This window comes from Lepidothrix coronata, unplaced genomic scaffold (genome assembly GCF_001604755.1).
Source record: "Lepidothrix coronata isolate B3197 unplaced genomic scaffold, Lepidothrix_coronata-1.0 Scaffold95, whole genome shotgun sequence".
NCBI lineage: Eukaryota > Metazoa > Chordata > Aves > Passeriformes > Pipridae > Lepidothrix > Lepidothrix coronata.
Genome location: NW_016690275.1, coordinates 2837065 through 2854261, shown reverse-complemented (window position 1 = coordinate 2854261; position 17197 = coordinate 2837065). Strand labels below are relative to the sequence as shown.

The 17197-nt window shown below is 40.7% G+C and overlaps 1 protein-coding gene across 1 annotated transcript in view; it reads right to left on the bottom strand.

The window, feature by feature from the left end:
- The window catches only part of PPM1H (protein phosphatase, Mg2+/Mn2+ dependent 1H), a 125114-nt gene that overhangs the window by 40109 nt on the left and 67808 nt on the right, over nucleotides 1–17197 (bottom strand). Inside the window, exon 4 of the mRNA XM_017822175.1 lies at nucleotides 14799–14911. Coding sequence (XP_017677664.1) covers nucleotides 14799–14911 — 113 coding nt within the window. The remainder of the gene's footprint in view (nucleotides 1–14798; nucleotides 14912–17197) is intronic.

The following is a 17197-nucleotide window of genomic DNA, read 5'->3' as shown; positions in this document are numbered from 1 at the left end:
AAAGGCAGGAGCATGATCTATGAGGAAAGGAACTGTTCACATTTTTGAGAGTCATGTGTCAAAGAACAGACAGGTTCAGGATGGCGCTACAATGCGAGATGTAGGAAGAGGCTCTAGTGATGAGGGGAAAACTGCTCTGCTTTGACAGGTAACAAATTTAATGCTGCTGGATGTCCAGTACTCCCTTGCAAATAATCCCACGTAGAAATTAGAGGCAGGCAGGAGTGCAACCTACATATTGAAGGCTCCCACTGGCCCTCCACTGCTACACTTAAAAACAATATTGTGTGCTTGAAATGAGACAGACATGGTGGTTGTAATTCTTCAATTTCTTAAAACAAATTTGTGCAGAATTTTTGACAGATTTTTTTCTTTTTTATGGAATCTGGATACACTACTGGCTTACAAAAATGCCTATCCAATGAAAAATAATAAAAGTTTGCTGATTTTATTTTTATTTCTGAGACAGTCATTTAAATATGAATTAAGAATTCTACCACGTCTTTTCTGCAACAACACCTTTGCTTTTATTTTTGCAATTCCTAAAGTATTCAGTTTTGAACCAGATTAATTTACTCAAATGGTGAACACTTTTTATAACCTTTTTATATGTTATTTGATTCACTTGAGTAGGCCTGCACTTAAGGGGACTGTGGGTTTAGTATGTACCCTGACAACAGTCTAGACTGGACTGATCAAAGGAGCTGATCAGACACTAACCAAATTTTACACACTAGTTTAAGTGAGTCATAAGGGATTTTCTGATCTTGTGCTTGTCTGAAAGAGCTAATATAAAACCACACATAGATATAACTGCTAGCACATCAGTCTAATTTTCTAATTATCCCTTGCTTCCCCTTTAATCACCATTTCACAGGAAATCCATATTTTAAAGACCACTCAGACCAGTCTGGGGTTCACCTTTTTCTTTGTGCACGTAGACATACTTCCCATATATGTTGATAGCTGTCATTCTCACTTCTATGGGTAGAATTGGGCCCTGAGGGACTCACATAAAAAGCAAATCAGAGGTGAGTGGGTCAACCTTTCATGGCTCAACTTATTTTCACTAGAAATTGCAGCCACCTGGGATGAAAAGCACAACCCAGCACACACACACCAAAAAAAAAAAAATCTTTGGAGGGGGAGGAATTAAAGCAATACTGTTGATACCTGATAAAACAGAGCCTCAGTTTTATATTCTTCATTAATGTTTTCAGCAGTTGGACTTTATTCTACTTGCAAATTACAGCTGCTCATAAGAATTAAGTGATTTGATCTGAGGAATTAGACAGCTCTAGATATGAGTAATGGGAGGGATGCAGATGCACACGTACAGGTCACTGGTCCAAATTCAACTGTGGTGGGCTTCTAATCCCTTACCTGGCTCTTTACCTTTCTGAACCAGCTGCTCAGCCATTTCATGACAGCAAAGGGTATTTTTGACAGCCCAAGTGACACAAATGGACACATTTGTTGGCCGTCTCACTAGAGAGGCTGGGTGCAAAAGCCTGGCTTGGGAGCCAACCTGCCCCGTGGGATTTTCCCTGGTGATCAGGCCCTAATTGGGTTTGGAGACTGAAATGCCCTTTCTGTGACCTTCCAGTGACAGAGCTGCCAAGCACCGACTGAAGGCTTTTCCCACTGCGCAACCTCCAGAGTCCTGAATTCAACAGCCCAGAGTCAATAACTGCTCACGACGAGGGAGCCTGGCTGATGCAGCAGCTGCAAACAGCTCCAGCAACTGCTTTTAGAGACCCACTCTATATGGTCCTGCAGGACAATTACTTTTAACTTTACACTGCCTAATGGACTAAGCAGCAACATGGTGTTACATGAGCATTACTGCTTCTGCCATGCATGAAAGACACATGTATGCAAGAAAATAGTGCTCTGAAAGCATTTTGCTCCCCATGCATTGAGGATATATGAATATATGATTTTATGCCAGAATACAGCTGTCCTATTAAACTGTCAGAAATAACTACATAGGAAGCAAGAACACAAATAGATGCAGTGCCCAAAGAGCATCTGATTCTGCCATGTTTAATAGTGACATTTTAATTTCAGCCACGCTGGTGAAACACATTATAGCAGAGCCACAGGGCAAGCCTGCCAAAGGCAGATAGATGATTCATGTTTGCAGGGAAGGAGTATGTCAACACTAACCAAATATTCTCTGATGGCAAGGTTGCTTCAGACCCATACCAATCATTAATTTATATCACCAGTGAAGTAGTAATTAAAAAAAAAGCTTTATTGGCAGGATAGGAAACCAGCAGTCACAGATCTGCAGCCCCCTCAGTGCATTGCCCTCCACGCTCCATGGCTCTGATGCCCTCTCCACAAAGCATCGTCTACAGCGAGTAAACAGGAGAAACTGCTATGAGGTCTTGAGGCCATAGAGGCCAGTAAGTCACTTATTTTGATCCCTTCTAAAAACAAATTATAGATTTCTCTGAGTCCTTTCCCCTCTCTTGAATCCAGCTACCTAACTCCCTACCCACAGGAACTACAGATTGTACTTGCCATTGCATTTCAGAGATATGTGCTCTGCACGACAATTAAAGCATGTTCACTAATCCAAAGCTGGTAAATACTCACAGAAAACAGGAATATAACAGGGGAAAAAACTCCCCAATACACTAGTAGCCTAAAACGGAAGGAACAATAATCTGATTTTTTCTCTCTTCTGGCCACTTCACTGAGTTCTTCTGACTCAGAGAAGCCATGCCCCGAACAACTAAATGTGGAGCAAGAGGCATGCCAGTGCCTCAGTGCGCAAGGCAGAACTGGCAGTCATGGCAAATCCTGCAACTGGCTATGTCTACTCAGTCACATGGAAATGAAAAGAAACACCAGGATCTTAAAAGGCTGCACATACCCCTACAGAAAACAGTACATTTATCTTCTGTGTTGGCATGACTGTGTAGTCCATAATGATCAGCTAAGTTCACACAGAACATTACATTTATGCTTTTTTTCTATATTCAGATTCAATACTTTGAAATTATATTTGGTGCCTTAGTATATATCCCCTTTTAAAATACATGGGGAATGAAGCAACAAAAGGGTAAAAATCTGCCACTGTGCTGTAATGCTGCCGTCATGCTCAGGATGTAGCAACAACACTGGCTTAAGGAAAATATTGATATATCAACTGCTTTTGCACTTTTAATATGGATAAAAACAGCCACCTCTCCTTGAATCAAACAGGGTTTGGGTTTTTTTTCCTTTTGTGGAGAATACAATCAGATGGAAACTGCACAGTATCCTTTCTGAGTTTCTTATGAGAAACAGAGGGAAACTCATACATTTTAGAGGAAGCTCTTGTTGGTTACTCTCATTCAATCGCACAGAGAAAGACACTTTAGTGAACAAGGTCAAAAGTGTAATTCCACTGCTGTCATGGGTCTATTGGGATTCTAGTGTTCAAAACAAAGAGGCATCTCCAACTGTTAGGAGTATTCAGGGGACACCCTGATTCCATGACACACTTTTTCAGTCAAAAATGATCTGAAATTCAACATTAACCTGCACATTTCTACAAAAGAGGGTAAAAATCTGGTAAAGGTGTTAAAGAGAGACTATTCAGAAAACCCTTTTTGACAGTCTGTATCAATTCCAAGTCACTGGGAGGATGTATCCATTTTGTCAAAAGGTATTAAGCATGTGGATTCGGTACAGAGGAAGCAGAAGTGTCTGGCCTGCCTGGAAAGGTATTAGAAATGTGTCAATGGAAAAGAAAGAGAGATTAAACTGACAGAAGGAATAAGACAAGGGTTTATTACATTGAAAGGGGAACCAAGCAATAGATTTTAATTAGGTGTGTCACAAAATAGCAGAGGAAAAAAAAAAGTAAATCCTAGAACTGTGGAATAAGTTTATGTTGGTACTTGTTTACTATGGTAACTAAATGCATATATTTAAAGAATCCAAGGAAGATCAATGCTAATGTCTGGTAAGATTTAAACTAGTTGTGGGTTTTTTTAAATTTATTTCCCCTTCTTAATTGCTAAGAAGTGAAAGAAGATGACTATAAAATGATTAAAAAGAGAAATGTTTCTCTCTTGTTCAAATGAAGTACTGGAACTTACAGCCATTATGATTACTGATGACTTTTAATACATTCAGCACTGACACCTTGGTTTCACTTATTATGAACTGAGTTACTCTCAGTCCCATGCAGATCCATTTCGCACTGTTTCTTTAGAAACCAGGTGAAAATACACTGGCAATAATCATGGAACTACACTACAAAGCCTTTAATGATTTCCTTAATTTTATTAATTAAGGCAGGCTGAGGATAGTGAAACAAACCATTAGGTAACATCTAGCTGGCATTAAAATAGGTCCCAGCGATGACATATCTATCTCCATAAAACTCAGGTGAAAGCAGCAGCCCTCAGCAAATCAATGGAAAAACCCTCTGGCTGCCTCCCACTGATGATAACCAAGATAATGCCCCAAGTCCTACTCATCATTGCTATCAAGAAGGAAACAAGCAACAAACCAGGGAAGGAGTAGAGCCAATGAAAATCACCTCTTGTCCTCATTTTCCATCTCCTGCCACTCAACAGTCCTGTCATCCTGATTTCTTTGTATTTTTCAGTGCAAACATGAGGCTGTTCACAGAAATATTCTGACAGAATAGAAAAACTGGATCATTTTTCTTTCAGGCAAACAAAGCCAATGTTATGAAGGAACATAGTCACCCTGCTTGTGGCTCTTCCTGTGACAATACAGTTTTGTGTTATGCTGTGGTTAAAGCAGGCTGCTCAGACACTTTCGTTCATCACTTGGGGGAACTTCAGCTCCCTCAAGCCAATAAAAGGTGTGAGAACTTGCCTTGGTGAAGTATTGCAAAAGCAATTTCCTACAAGAGTGTGCTTTGGCATTTCCTGCCGGAACAATGAAGATCCCTTCCAAACTGCTGCTAAGTTTTTTTGCAGTCTGCCACCCACCCTAGCTGCTCCAAGAGTTAGTATCTCAGCAGCACAACTGCCAAGTGCAGCCCCTGCTCCAGCAGGATGCTGACTGGGCATTTCCAGGTATTTCACTTAAGGTCCTTTCTTCATGTCCTTGCACCAGCATGGAGCAAAGCATGCTACATATCTCCTGTGGCAAGATGACAACCTCCTCCTGCCTTTGAGAAGAACCACACAAAGAAATGAGGAAATCCAGTCCCTGCGAAAACGTCTGAAAGTTGTCTTTCAGAGGCAGGCTACCTACAAACACGCGAGCTGTTCCTCTGCACACACATGTAGAGCTTTACAGAGTTTTCAGTTACCCAACTCATTCATGTTTACATGCTTGTTTAGCGATTCCTTTAGAGAAGGACACAATGGGCACAATGAGGCTGTTGAAATACTCTAAAGCCACTATTCTGGTGAATTGTATTATTATTGTATTATTTCTAATAAAGGACCACAAATCGGCAAGTAGAAGCTATTTCTCTAAGAAAAATAATTTTCATAGATTTCCATGGAAGGGCTTACTTCTCCATCTACACTAGCACCTGAGCCAGCCAGCATCTTCCTCACTGCCACCAAAAATAATAAAAATCTGAATTTTTATAACTGATCTCATATTGCATCCCATGTATTCACTAACTACTTAGTAAGCAGCAGTTAAAAGGATTTTCTACTGCTGGTGGCCTCCCTCTGCTTAATATATTGCATGTAACCCTGAGAAGCACTTGATAGTCACCGCCGATGTAACTAAATTACTTCACTTGTTTCTGTATCACTTCTCAACTCTACAGTTCTAAATTAAACAGCTGAGCTTGCAGGTTTGTCCACACTGGAGAGAGTTCAGAGAAGACACATTACTTCCTCGTTTTTGACCCCTGGAGCTGTACTCTTCTAGTTATCAATGCCTCTTTGGTGGGCAGCAGCTCCATTCCCATGAGATCCTTCTGTGAATTCCCTGCTCTAGTTTAGGTCCTCAAGTGTCTTTCTTGTCTGATGAAATTTAAGTATGAAGTTATTATTAGCAATTGGCTTAATTATTAACACTGTTTTATATTATGACTAATTATAAATTTTTTTGTATGCCCACCCCATCACTAATGGGATGGCACTGGTTATCTGTATGCAATGTTCTTGTTTGTTTAATCCAGAAAGTAACTTTTGCTATTGAACCAGTAGGGACTTTATAAGTTTACCTATACACTTCAAGTATTGTCTACTCTAGCTCCAGCAGTACTAAACCAAAAGTGAATGAACTAAACCAAAATGCTCTTTAATTTGTAATCTGTTGGTTTACATCTGAACACATTGATCTTTCAGAAAGGGCTTCAGCTGGCAGCTAGGAAGCTATTACAAGCCAGTTTATAGTGACACTACTAGCACATGAAAACTGCTCACCATTGGTTCCAGTACCCTTAGGCTGGAGATTTACTACTCTCACAGGATTCATTTTGCTCATGATGATTTTAGTGTGTTCTTCGTTTGAACACAGTTAAGGCCAGGGTTGCAATGATGACAGACCACCACATTTCTGTATCACAGCTGAATAACGCGCCACCAATTACTCAGGCCATGCCAGGAAAACGAACAAAGAAGTGCAGTCATGTCTCTGTGGCCAGCTCTGAGCTTCGGGATTGGTATCTGTGGAATCAAAGTCTTTTTCCCTGCTGTCCAGGATATCACATTCATCTCCAGGACGAGTTACTATGGCAACTAAACCTAGGCGTAGTGGATGAAGGCATTGCTGTGCAAGTCGGTGTTTATTTTTGACAGTAATATGGCTGGGATATGGCTGACCATGTAAAATGGAAGAAGCAAGGATTTTTTTATCTCCCTGCTCTTCACTGTCTTACCATTGAGGAAGAAGGAATGACTTTTAGCACTTAAACTCACATCTACTTTGATCTCAGCTTTTCTACTTAGTAGCAGTTGCAGGATGTTGGAGCAAGCTGGACCAACATGTAAAAGTAGACTGAAAGTGTCAGTCTCTGCTCACTCCGCATTGATGAATTTTACCCAAGTCCTGCTTTATTCACCCACAGAGAAGTGACAAGGGAAGCCCTCTCTGGAAGCCTCAGGAGCAGGGCTCAAGCTGCATTGAATAGCTGCTACTGAGGCCGAACAGCCTGGGCTGCCTGTCAAGCTCACAGAATTCAGGGGATGTGAAAAGCTTTCCAACATGGTAGGGATTGCAGCAGACTTTGAAACATTCACCAAGCAAACCTGGGGTGTTCCCTCTGGCCCTTCTCCCATACTACAGTTGAGAACTAGAGAACCAAGGTGCCCAGCCTGCTTTGTATGCCTTGGCCCTGGCCCTGCAACACTGGAATGAAGAACTTGCATATGTCTCTGTGGTCAGCTACAAAGGCAGAGATTTAAAAGATGGTTTGTTTGGGTTTTGTTGGCTTACTTTTTTCTTTCTTTTTTTTAAAGGTTGAAAACCTATGAGAATTAAAGTTAATAGAATTCTTTACTCCTGGAAACCAATACCAATGAACTGTGGGTTTCCAGTTTACTGATATTACTTGAATAGCCAAAATTCCTCTCCTTCCTTGTAATCTGGAACATAAGATGATGTCTGTGTAGTTAGGACCAGAAATTTAACTGAATGTACAAAATGTACCACTCACCAAAAATGTTTACAATGGCTCCAATACCTGCTGATTGCCATAGACATTGCTAGGGCATAAGGTCTCCCAGGAAAAACAAGAGTTTGGAAAAGAGGTAGGATGTTTGTTTTGTCTTCAAAAGCCAAAAACATTTACTACCAAATGAATAATTTCCGCCAAGTCAGTGCTGGATATGACATGCCAGTAGAAAATGCTCTTTCTCATCACTGCACTTTGAGTGCAATGACTTATTTCTGATCCAACACCTTTTCTTCACACCTCACCTTAAGTATTTCTTGAAGCGCCTCCAAAAGCTTTACCCAGCACAAAATCCTGCAGTATCTGAGGTTGCTGCTATTTCTATGAATCCTGTGCTCTGGCCAGGCAGGAGAAGAGGAGAAGCGCTTTCTGCAGGCCTGCAAGTCATGTTTCTAAGAAAAAGAGACAGGGGGGCAGAGAGACAGGACTTGGCCATGTCTCCTAAATATGACTAAGATGCCATGATCTTTTCCAACATTTTTGGCTAGGCAGGATCAGAATTCTCTACCTACCAAACTGCAGTTAGTGAAGGAGTGTGCGTTAGAGAGACTTGCTTTGCCTTGAATTAAGTCTCTCCTCACTACACAGACTTGTGAGCAAACCAGACTTAAGTTATCTGTTACCCTGAAATGATCAAACATTTATTTTCAAGTGATTCTGTCAGAATGAATAATAAGCTAAAAAGGGGATGTGTACATAGATTGGCCAGAATACATAGGTGTTGCTTTCATCTCCTGGGAGGCATCTTTTGAGAATCTGGACGAATGAGAACTTCAGAGGATGAAGAAGAGTCACTACTGATGGCATGCTCCCAAGGCGAAAAGGCCCTGAGAGTCATTCAGATTTGCAACTTTCTTTGTCCCATCTTAAGGAGAAGACAGAAAAAAAAGAACTGCAGACTAAAGAAGCTTAGTAACTGAGTTAGTCTTTCCTCTAGACCTTTAAGTCTCTAGTATTAAGCACAGTTATTGTTGTTTATACAGACACAGATATAAGAAGACAGAGAGGGCTTAGGCAGACCACTCGAGGAAAACAGGGAAAATACACACTATTTAGATTAGAAGACGGGTAGTTACAAAAAACAGAAAGACACTAAACCAAAGACTAAAGTAAACTAGTTCTACAATAGCAATATTTTCACTTTTTAGTTTCCATCCTTACACAGTATTAGCGCTTCTGGCAAAAACGACCCTGCTGGAGCACCTCAAAGAAGAGGTCAGATACCATGAACTACAAATATGCGTCAGAATCATCAATTCTTACCTCTCAGAAATTCTATTTAAGCTACAGTGCCAGTCAGCAGATATGTGGTTGTTTTCATGCCCCTCTCATTTACTTTATAAAAGCAAATTAATGCCCCAAATTTGACTTCCTACAATGAGAACCAAGCATGAAGGAAGCAGCTGACAAGCACCATGACAAAGAAGAGGAAGGACAAATGTAGTAAGTTTCAACACAAGCAGCAAATCCAGAAAGGATTGAAATGGTAAACAAACTCAATTTTCATTTCACTATTTTATTACACTGGGAGAAGACTATGTTACAAACACTTTTCCACATTTGGGCTCTTGAAGTACCAATGAAGTTGCTTTACCTGCATCCACTTGGAAGCACCACAAAAACATTCACTCAACAAGCTCCTATCATTTAATAAGCCCAAATGCCTTAGCATTAATTCTACACTTGCAAAAAGGAGGAGAAAATCTATTCTGGATGTGAGGATATATGTTCGAGCAGAGGGTGAATATGCCCTAAAAACATAAGTACAGGGGAGAAAAAGCAAGGACGCAAAAAGATGATAAAGAGAGCTGATGAAGTTAAGCAAAAAATTCAGTGACCCTATAAGTCTGTAAAGCCTTCAAAACATCAGGCTCTTTGCTTTGATGCCATGTTCTGCCAATAAATCAAAAAAGCCCAGAACCCATCTGCAGATTTAGTGAGTGTTTCAGGGCGTATGGAAAAGTCAAATCGGCTTGCAGTGTTCTGCTTCTTGTATAATGATAAAAGTACAGCTACACTACATGGCTCCAAGCACAGCACAAAATGGAAGCGCCTGCAGTCTCCAAGCAGCTCTTTAGCCAGACAACACAAATGCCAGAACAACACTCATGCCAAAGACTGTAATGCAATATGATCATATTAACTGTCATTGCAGTGATATTGGGCAAATGTTGTGTTGCATGAGGCTATACAATAATTTGGTTGTAATCAGTAAACCATTAGGTCTCTATTTTACTACTGCTTCATCACTAGCTATAAAACAACATCCTAATAAGGAGCATAAAACTAAAAAGAACTGAGATTAACAAGGCGTATTACAGCAGTTTAGAAGTCAAAGTCACTTCAGCAATATAAAATTGAACAATACTATTTAAAACAATGATCAGAGAAGATTTACTATTCCATATTAAAAAAAAGTAGCTATTCCAATAGCCTGGCCTAGTTTCCATAGCATATATATGTCAAAGCAAAACACAGCACCTCAATGCTCACCAGAAAAGCACTATATATTGGATAGCTGACTATACTACTATCAGTCTCTAATCAGAAAACTTTGCATGGACAATGCTAATCACTGAAAAGAAGAGAGAGAAAGAAACATTAGAAAAAGCTTTGGCTGATATTCAGATATGAATTTTGACCGTACAAGAAGGTATATTCATGGCAGAGTCAAAGAATGATCAGACAAGCCATTAGACAATGAAAGCGGCTCCTTCCACGTTGTTTTTATCAGGCTCTGAATACATCACCTCATTTTTAGTAAGGTTCTGGTATCATGTGCAAGTTAACGTATAATTATTACGGAACTGTGATTGCATCGTTAGAGGAAGTTTAATTATATCATTGACATTAGTGATGCCATAACATCAGGCTCAATAATAGTTCATAACAAAACCTACAATTAGAACAATTTTTGCTCCCTTTTACACCAACCAAAAGTGTTCAGCTTGGAGAAGCCTAATAGTCCATACAGAAGCGAGCTAGGGTTGAACCTGAAAGGATTGCTGGCTGGTAATTTAGTAATATGGTAATTAAAGTCTTTTCATGATGTAATTACACATCAACTACAAAAGGACAGCTGCTATACAACACTGCCAGGGTACGTGGCATGAAATGATTAGATTTGAGAAGCTTTGGTGGATAAACTGAATACCACAGACATAAGTCTGAGGTATAGCTGGCACCACACAGTACATTACTATTCAAGTCTCACACTTAACATTTCCTTAGTTTCATTGTGATAGTACAGTTTGCTGCACATACCTTGGTCTTCTGACAGAAGCAGCTGTTCAAAACCCAACTTTAAAAGCTTCTGCTGTTTTTAAGTTGCGTGAAATTAAAAGACCTAACCTTCTGGGGAGAGGTAGTACAAATGAGATTTGCATGAACCCAAAGTGTTTATTTCCCACCCTTGCAGCATAAAACCTACTCTCACTATCTGTGAGAATTGTAACTCGATTTATTTACATGCTTTTTCCAGTGGTGTAGCAGAGAAGAAAGAAGGAGAATGAGGAGAGGGGAGAGCCACAATAAGAAGGTGAACTCAAAGAAACTAAAGTACTAAGGGTTTTGGCATCTAGTTTCAACAGCAACAAGCAGAAGTCCCCTGTTTGAGTGAAAAAACAAACCCACCCTTCTTCTCAAGAGCAGTAAAACATTTCTTTAAGTAGTTTCCTTATTGTATTTCTCACCGCCCTTCCCTGTATCTGTGCAAACCACAAAGCTGACACACAAGGCATGAGACAGCAAAAAGGAACATATTTTTCCAACTAACACAAATAAAACTTCTTGACTATATAACTGGCTCTTCAAAATGCATGAATGCACTGTGCACCCTGGCAATGGGCAGACAATCTCAGAGCTTCTTTTCTAGTCCTAAAATGTCCCTAGTCATGACAGCAACTTGGATGTTTTGCAATAGCCGCTTTTTTCCCTGAAAGAGGGTAAGTGAGGATTTCGTGGGAGTGAGAGCCAGACTAACTGATCTTCTGCACTTTAAAGCTTTTATTTTGTTTTGAGCTAGGAAAATCGAGGAATGGACTTATTTGAAAATGAAAGATTTTGGGACAATTCTCCTCAGCATGAGAAAGATTTTATATGAGGTCCATTTGGAAAGTGCAAAACTAAATGATTTTGGATCTGGAGGGACTCTATTATCTACAAGATGTGAGGAATGATTGAAAAATTTGAATCCTGGTTCAAACAACACCCAGCCTTTCTGATGGCTTCCTTTCTGATTCCTGCTCTTTTTCTGAAGAGATGTTTTGGATGGACTTAATGAACCTACAAAGCTTCTTGAAGACTTAGTGTCTTTAACTACAGCTATGCCAGCCAATACACTGGCACCAACTCCAGATCACTGTCAACAAGAGTTTCTTCCCCTTGGGTATCAGAGACTACAACGGAGCTGAGGTTGCCCTTGGGGAGCATAGGAAGAATTCTGGAGGAACTGGAAGCAGCCAGTCCCAGTTATTTATGAACAAAGATCTTAGCTACTGAGAAGTAAGTCCTGCATGGCCAGTTTTGCACAGCTGTGATGAGGGGAAACAGTTTTCCCCCTGAAGTTATAAAATGGTAAAACCCCAGGGGGTGTTGACCCTTGAAGTTTTGAGGTTTTACCCAATGAGCACTTCTGCAAAATATAAACATATCATAAGCAGAACGGAAGAGAAGGTAGTTGTAGTTGTGTGGTAGAAGAAGTAGCCATGTTGTGAAAGCCACGAGCAGAAGGGGCAGGAGCCCCTCTGGGGGGCTCCGGCTCCCCCAGCCCCGGCTGGGGTCACAGAAACTCAGAAACAGTATTAAACTGGACTGAGGTCTGTGACTGAGAAGCTGGAAGTTTTTTTTCCCTCCACCGTGAGCAGCAGGAGCAGCAGCAGAGACAGCAGTGAACAGAGGCTATGGCTGAAAGCCAACAGATAAGAACTGAACTGGAGAAGCAGCAGAAACATACATGCAGCTGAGCAAGGAAGACAGAGTTGCCTGAGAGAGCCGAGAGAGAGCCAGCAGCAGAGAGAGCACAACTAAGCTCTACAGAGACAGAGTTGGGGTAAGAAACTGAACCAAAAAACCCCCAAACTCCTTTTGTGACCTTTCCTAAGTGGAAAGGATGGACTCCTACTGAATGGAAGTCCTAAAACTGCAGCAGCACTGCAGAAAAGAGCAGTAAAGCTCAGAAGGAATGCGGAGGGGGTGACCTCGGCCCCCCCACTGCTTGAGACAGAGCACAGAGCTCTGTAGGGGAACTTGAATCCCCTGAAGATAGGGACCATCACGAAGACCCCTGAGCTTCGTGATATGACGTAGTGAAGTGACCCTTGTCCTGGTGAATACAACCTATGGAAGATAAGACCCTTGCTTGGAGACAAGCAGCCGAGAGGGGCTTGGATACCTCCTCGTGTGTACTGGCAGAGATCCAGCTACAGCTGCTGCATGGAAGAGAGAGACAGAGAACCTGCTGCCTTAGAGCCATTGCTGCTCTGAGAGTAGAAAGGGATCTTTTCCTTCTTCCCTCCTGGACTTTTATTTGGAGGGGAGAAGAGATTTGATCCATTGTAAATACTTATGTCATGGTAGAGATAATTAAGATCGTATATAATGTATTGTAGTATTTATTTGTACAGTCATTGTAATATATTCCCTTTCCCCCATTTGAGTCTCGTGTGGTATCTGGAAAACCATCCACACTTGGCTGAGATGCGGGAGGGGGTTTGGACTAGGGAATTGGATTTTGAGGCTCTCAAACCATGACAACAGCACGCTTTTAAGAGACAGTAAAGCAAATTAGCCAGCTTGAAGGAAGAGATACAACTGTATTTCAAGTGCAATAGCACAAGAAAACATTATTATTTCTAATTTAATGGCAGAAGAGATAGATGTAGTGCAGCTAGTGGTTCTGATGACTGGATGGGTGATCACCTCAAACATGTTTGCAGCTACCATGTCAGGACTCACTTGATATTTGATGCAAAAAGGAGATTCCAATATGTCACTTGACAAGAGGAACTGAGCAAACAACTTTCAACATATACAGTAAATTTACCATCTTAAAAACAATCACCAAAATGAAAAGAATAGGAATTTTATGCCCAAAGTATTTATCTGATTTCCTACACAGTTTAAAGCAGCGAGAGGCAATAAAAATGTTAAGTTTAAACTACAAAACTCTTTGCTCTTGAGTGTTGTCTCTGTAAGTACATAGGTGTACATACTACTAATATGAACTGTGTGTGCACAAATCTTAAACACAAATGCATAAACATAACAGCTTTCACCTAAAGACAGCATGGTTCAGTACCTTTGCAGACTTCAATTATTAAGCTGTTAGTGAACAGAATACAACAGCAGTTTGTATCACATGGGGAACTATTCTCCCTGTCCTATTTACACAGTGTGCTGCCAAAAGAAACGTGAAGATCTGAAGTCTTGCAAGAGCCTCATTATCTCTCTCTGATGGTAGTATGGGCAGAAAGTGAGTGAGGTGAAAAGAATGCAAGTCAGAGATTTCCAGTATGGTCCTATCTTTAGCGACATCAGAAGACAAAGAAAAAGCTTCTTGTTGTGAGTCTTCAGGCATCAAACTTCAAAATATAAAAAAGCAAGAGCTCATGAACAACATTCAGTTCTGAGAAATGGACAAGTACATGAGCCAGCACAAAATAAAAAACCTAAACTGTGATAGTCTATCTCCCTCTCCTCCTCCCCCATTACAAAAGCAGCAGGTATTTGCTTACAGATCACTACCTTCATCTATATGAATATCTGAGAGCCAAGTGGCCTGTGAAGACTAAGCCTGGCAACAGGAGCCACAGAACTTCCTACCGAACAAATGCAGCCCTACCATAGCTGTTCCAGATGCAGTCATCTTGTCAGAGTTAAACACACAATTCTACTACACACCCAACAACTCTTCTCAATGGCTTTTTAGTATCTTTCCACTTCTCTGCAACGATCAAGTCATTCAGAAACTGCTACGGGACCAGAAGTGTTGTCAACTTCCCTGGCTGCAACCACCACTTGACAAGATACCAACTCTATCACTGCCATTTGCATTCACTTCTGTGAGAACTGTTAAGTGTTCAGCCAAGAAACAGAATCCCCTTGTGATACTGTTTGCAATGGTAACACCAGATCTCAGGAGCCTGAGGTGAATGACTAATTGGGAAGACACCCCACTTACCTGCTATCACCAGCGTTTGCCACATACAGTTTCCCCAATAAATACACCACCACAAGGGCTGTGCAGCCACCAGAAATATTATACACGGTCCTCTCTCGTTCTATTTGCAAATCCTGTGGGAAAAGAGAACAAGATTTATAAAGACACATTGCAATTAATGTTTGAGAAAATGAAGACTCCCCTAAAAAAAGGAAAATACAAAAAGTCTTTCTTAAATGGTATGTCCCACTAACTTTCTTTTCTTGCCGCTGTGGCCACATGGTCTGGGAGAAGAACGGAAAGTTGAGGACCTATTATTTATGATACAAAGATGTTTGGGAAAAATCAGGTCAGGAGCTTTTAAAACATTAGGTACTAAGGAACAAATAGCAACTCTCAGGGATGCAAGAGAATTTGCTACAGCAAAAGCACAAAGAAGGCAAAGATAAATGTAGCTTAACAACAGGTACCTGGTGGTATAATTGGAGAGTGCTTTACATAGACAGCAAATAATTAATGAGACCTAGCCATGACATGAATAACTACCTGCTTCCTTAAAGGAATGTTAGAATTGTGGAGTATATACCTTTAGGAACAGCAGCAAGAGACAGTCATGCCACCAGGCTATCCCTTCAGAAACACAGGGAATGAGTGGATGCTAAACTGATTCTGAGTGCAAGAAGTATTATATATAAAAACGTCCTCCTGCTTAACAGAAGTGGAGAACACAAATCACATTTGTCACCAACAGTCAACCAAGTCCTGGAATGAAAAAACACATAAATATGTACATACAAATATATATAGTCTCCAAGAAAGCTTGGAGAACATAAAGGACATAAGTAAATGAGCTACTTTCCAATCATCCATACATTTTAAACAAAAATTGAAGTGTACACCAATTAATTAATTCTGCTGTCTTTTAGTTTAGTTTGGGGTAATATCACAACATGTTACAAACGACCCTCCTCTCCTGTGTCCAGAATCAAGCACAATTTCAAGCTGGTCTGTCCTTGTAATATTGGATTTGAACAGGGAGCATCATTTAACATCACTATTGCAAATACTGGAAGATTTTTCCAGCTATTCCCTGCCTGCTTTTATGTGGGTTTTATTTATGAATATATTTGTTTGCCTCTGTATGTGTGCATATAGCCAGAGCTATACTTCAGTCATTATCATATTTGCACTGAGCAACAGAGAGTTCAAATTGTCCTCGCCTTGGGGTATGGAATTTAGAGCTTTATTTTAGAGCTAAATTTATCTGAAGAAAAGCACTACAACAAATGCAAACCTTGACAGCAGCAATTTGATCAAAAATCTGCAGGGCTGGGAGGAGGTCATTGTCCAATGCTTTGTTTCCTACAAATTTCAGGGGAGGTAGGTGACCTGGGGCGGCAGTGGGGATGTTCAGCAGTGCTCAGCCACTGTCCGGCGTGGGTGGGCAGAGGTGTAACGTGACTCCTCGCTGGCTGGTGTACGCACATCCCATTTCTGCCAAAAACACAGTGCTGAGGCGCTGTCCTTGCAGGCCATCCTCTGCTCTGCATGGGAACTGCATGTGGCTGCCACAGAGACACGGGTTCTAATGCTGCCTCTGAACACCTGCACTTATCTTGGATGTGGCGGTGCGGGGGGTGGTGGTGAGGACCAGGAGGAAAACAACTCCAAGCTAAAAATCAACTCTCATAAAACCTCTGGTCAGAGATATGGGCCTGTTATAAATGACTCTTCATCTAATCTTGCCATAGAGAAGCTGATTTTCCTACCCGTGGTTGCTCTACACTTTTTAATTCAGCTGAAGAGTTCAAAGAAAGCAGACATTTCTAACCACCAAAATAATTTAAACTTATTACAGTGGATTTTTCAGGCACTGCCAGGAATTTTAAGAAACCTTCACCTCTACAACTCAGAGTATCCTCTGAGACCTTCAAACAATATGCAGTACCTCACCCGGTTTCAGCTGTCATACATACACTTTGCAAGTGCTGGAATCCTAAACTAAAATTTGTTTCTTTCAATAAGCAGAATTCAGAAGCATCTATTATAGGAGAGAAGATGGATAACTGTTAGGGCCTCATTATCAGAATTTCCTTGACTTAATCCAGTACACAGATCTAGTTTTTCTCAAATCATTTCTGTTCCTGGGCTCTTCTATCTACTTGTTGTTCAGAACTCAAATTTTCTACCATGACTTGTCAGAGTACATTCAGTGCCATGTTTAATTTGATATTACATTCTTTGCTTGACATTTTCTTTTTCAGGGGTAGGGAAAGAAGGAAAGGCCTTCCTACAGCTCAACAAGATTTGAGGGGGAAAAATAAAGCAAAATAAAATAAAGTCCACTAATACCACCAACTCATTCTGATGTAGAGACATTGGCTTTTAATGAAATACTTTATAAAAGTGACGCTGGGAAA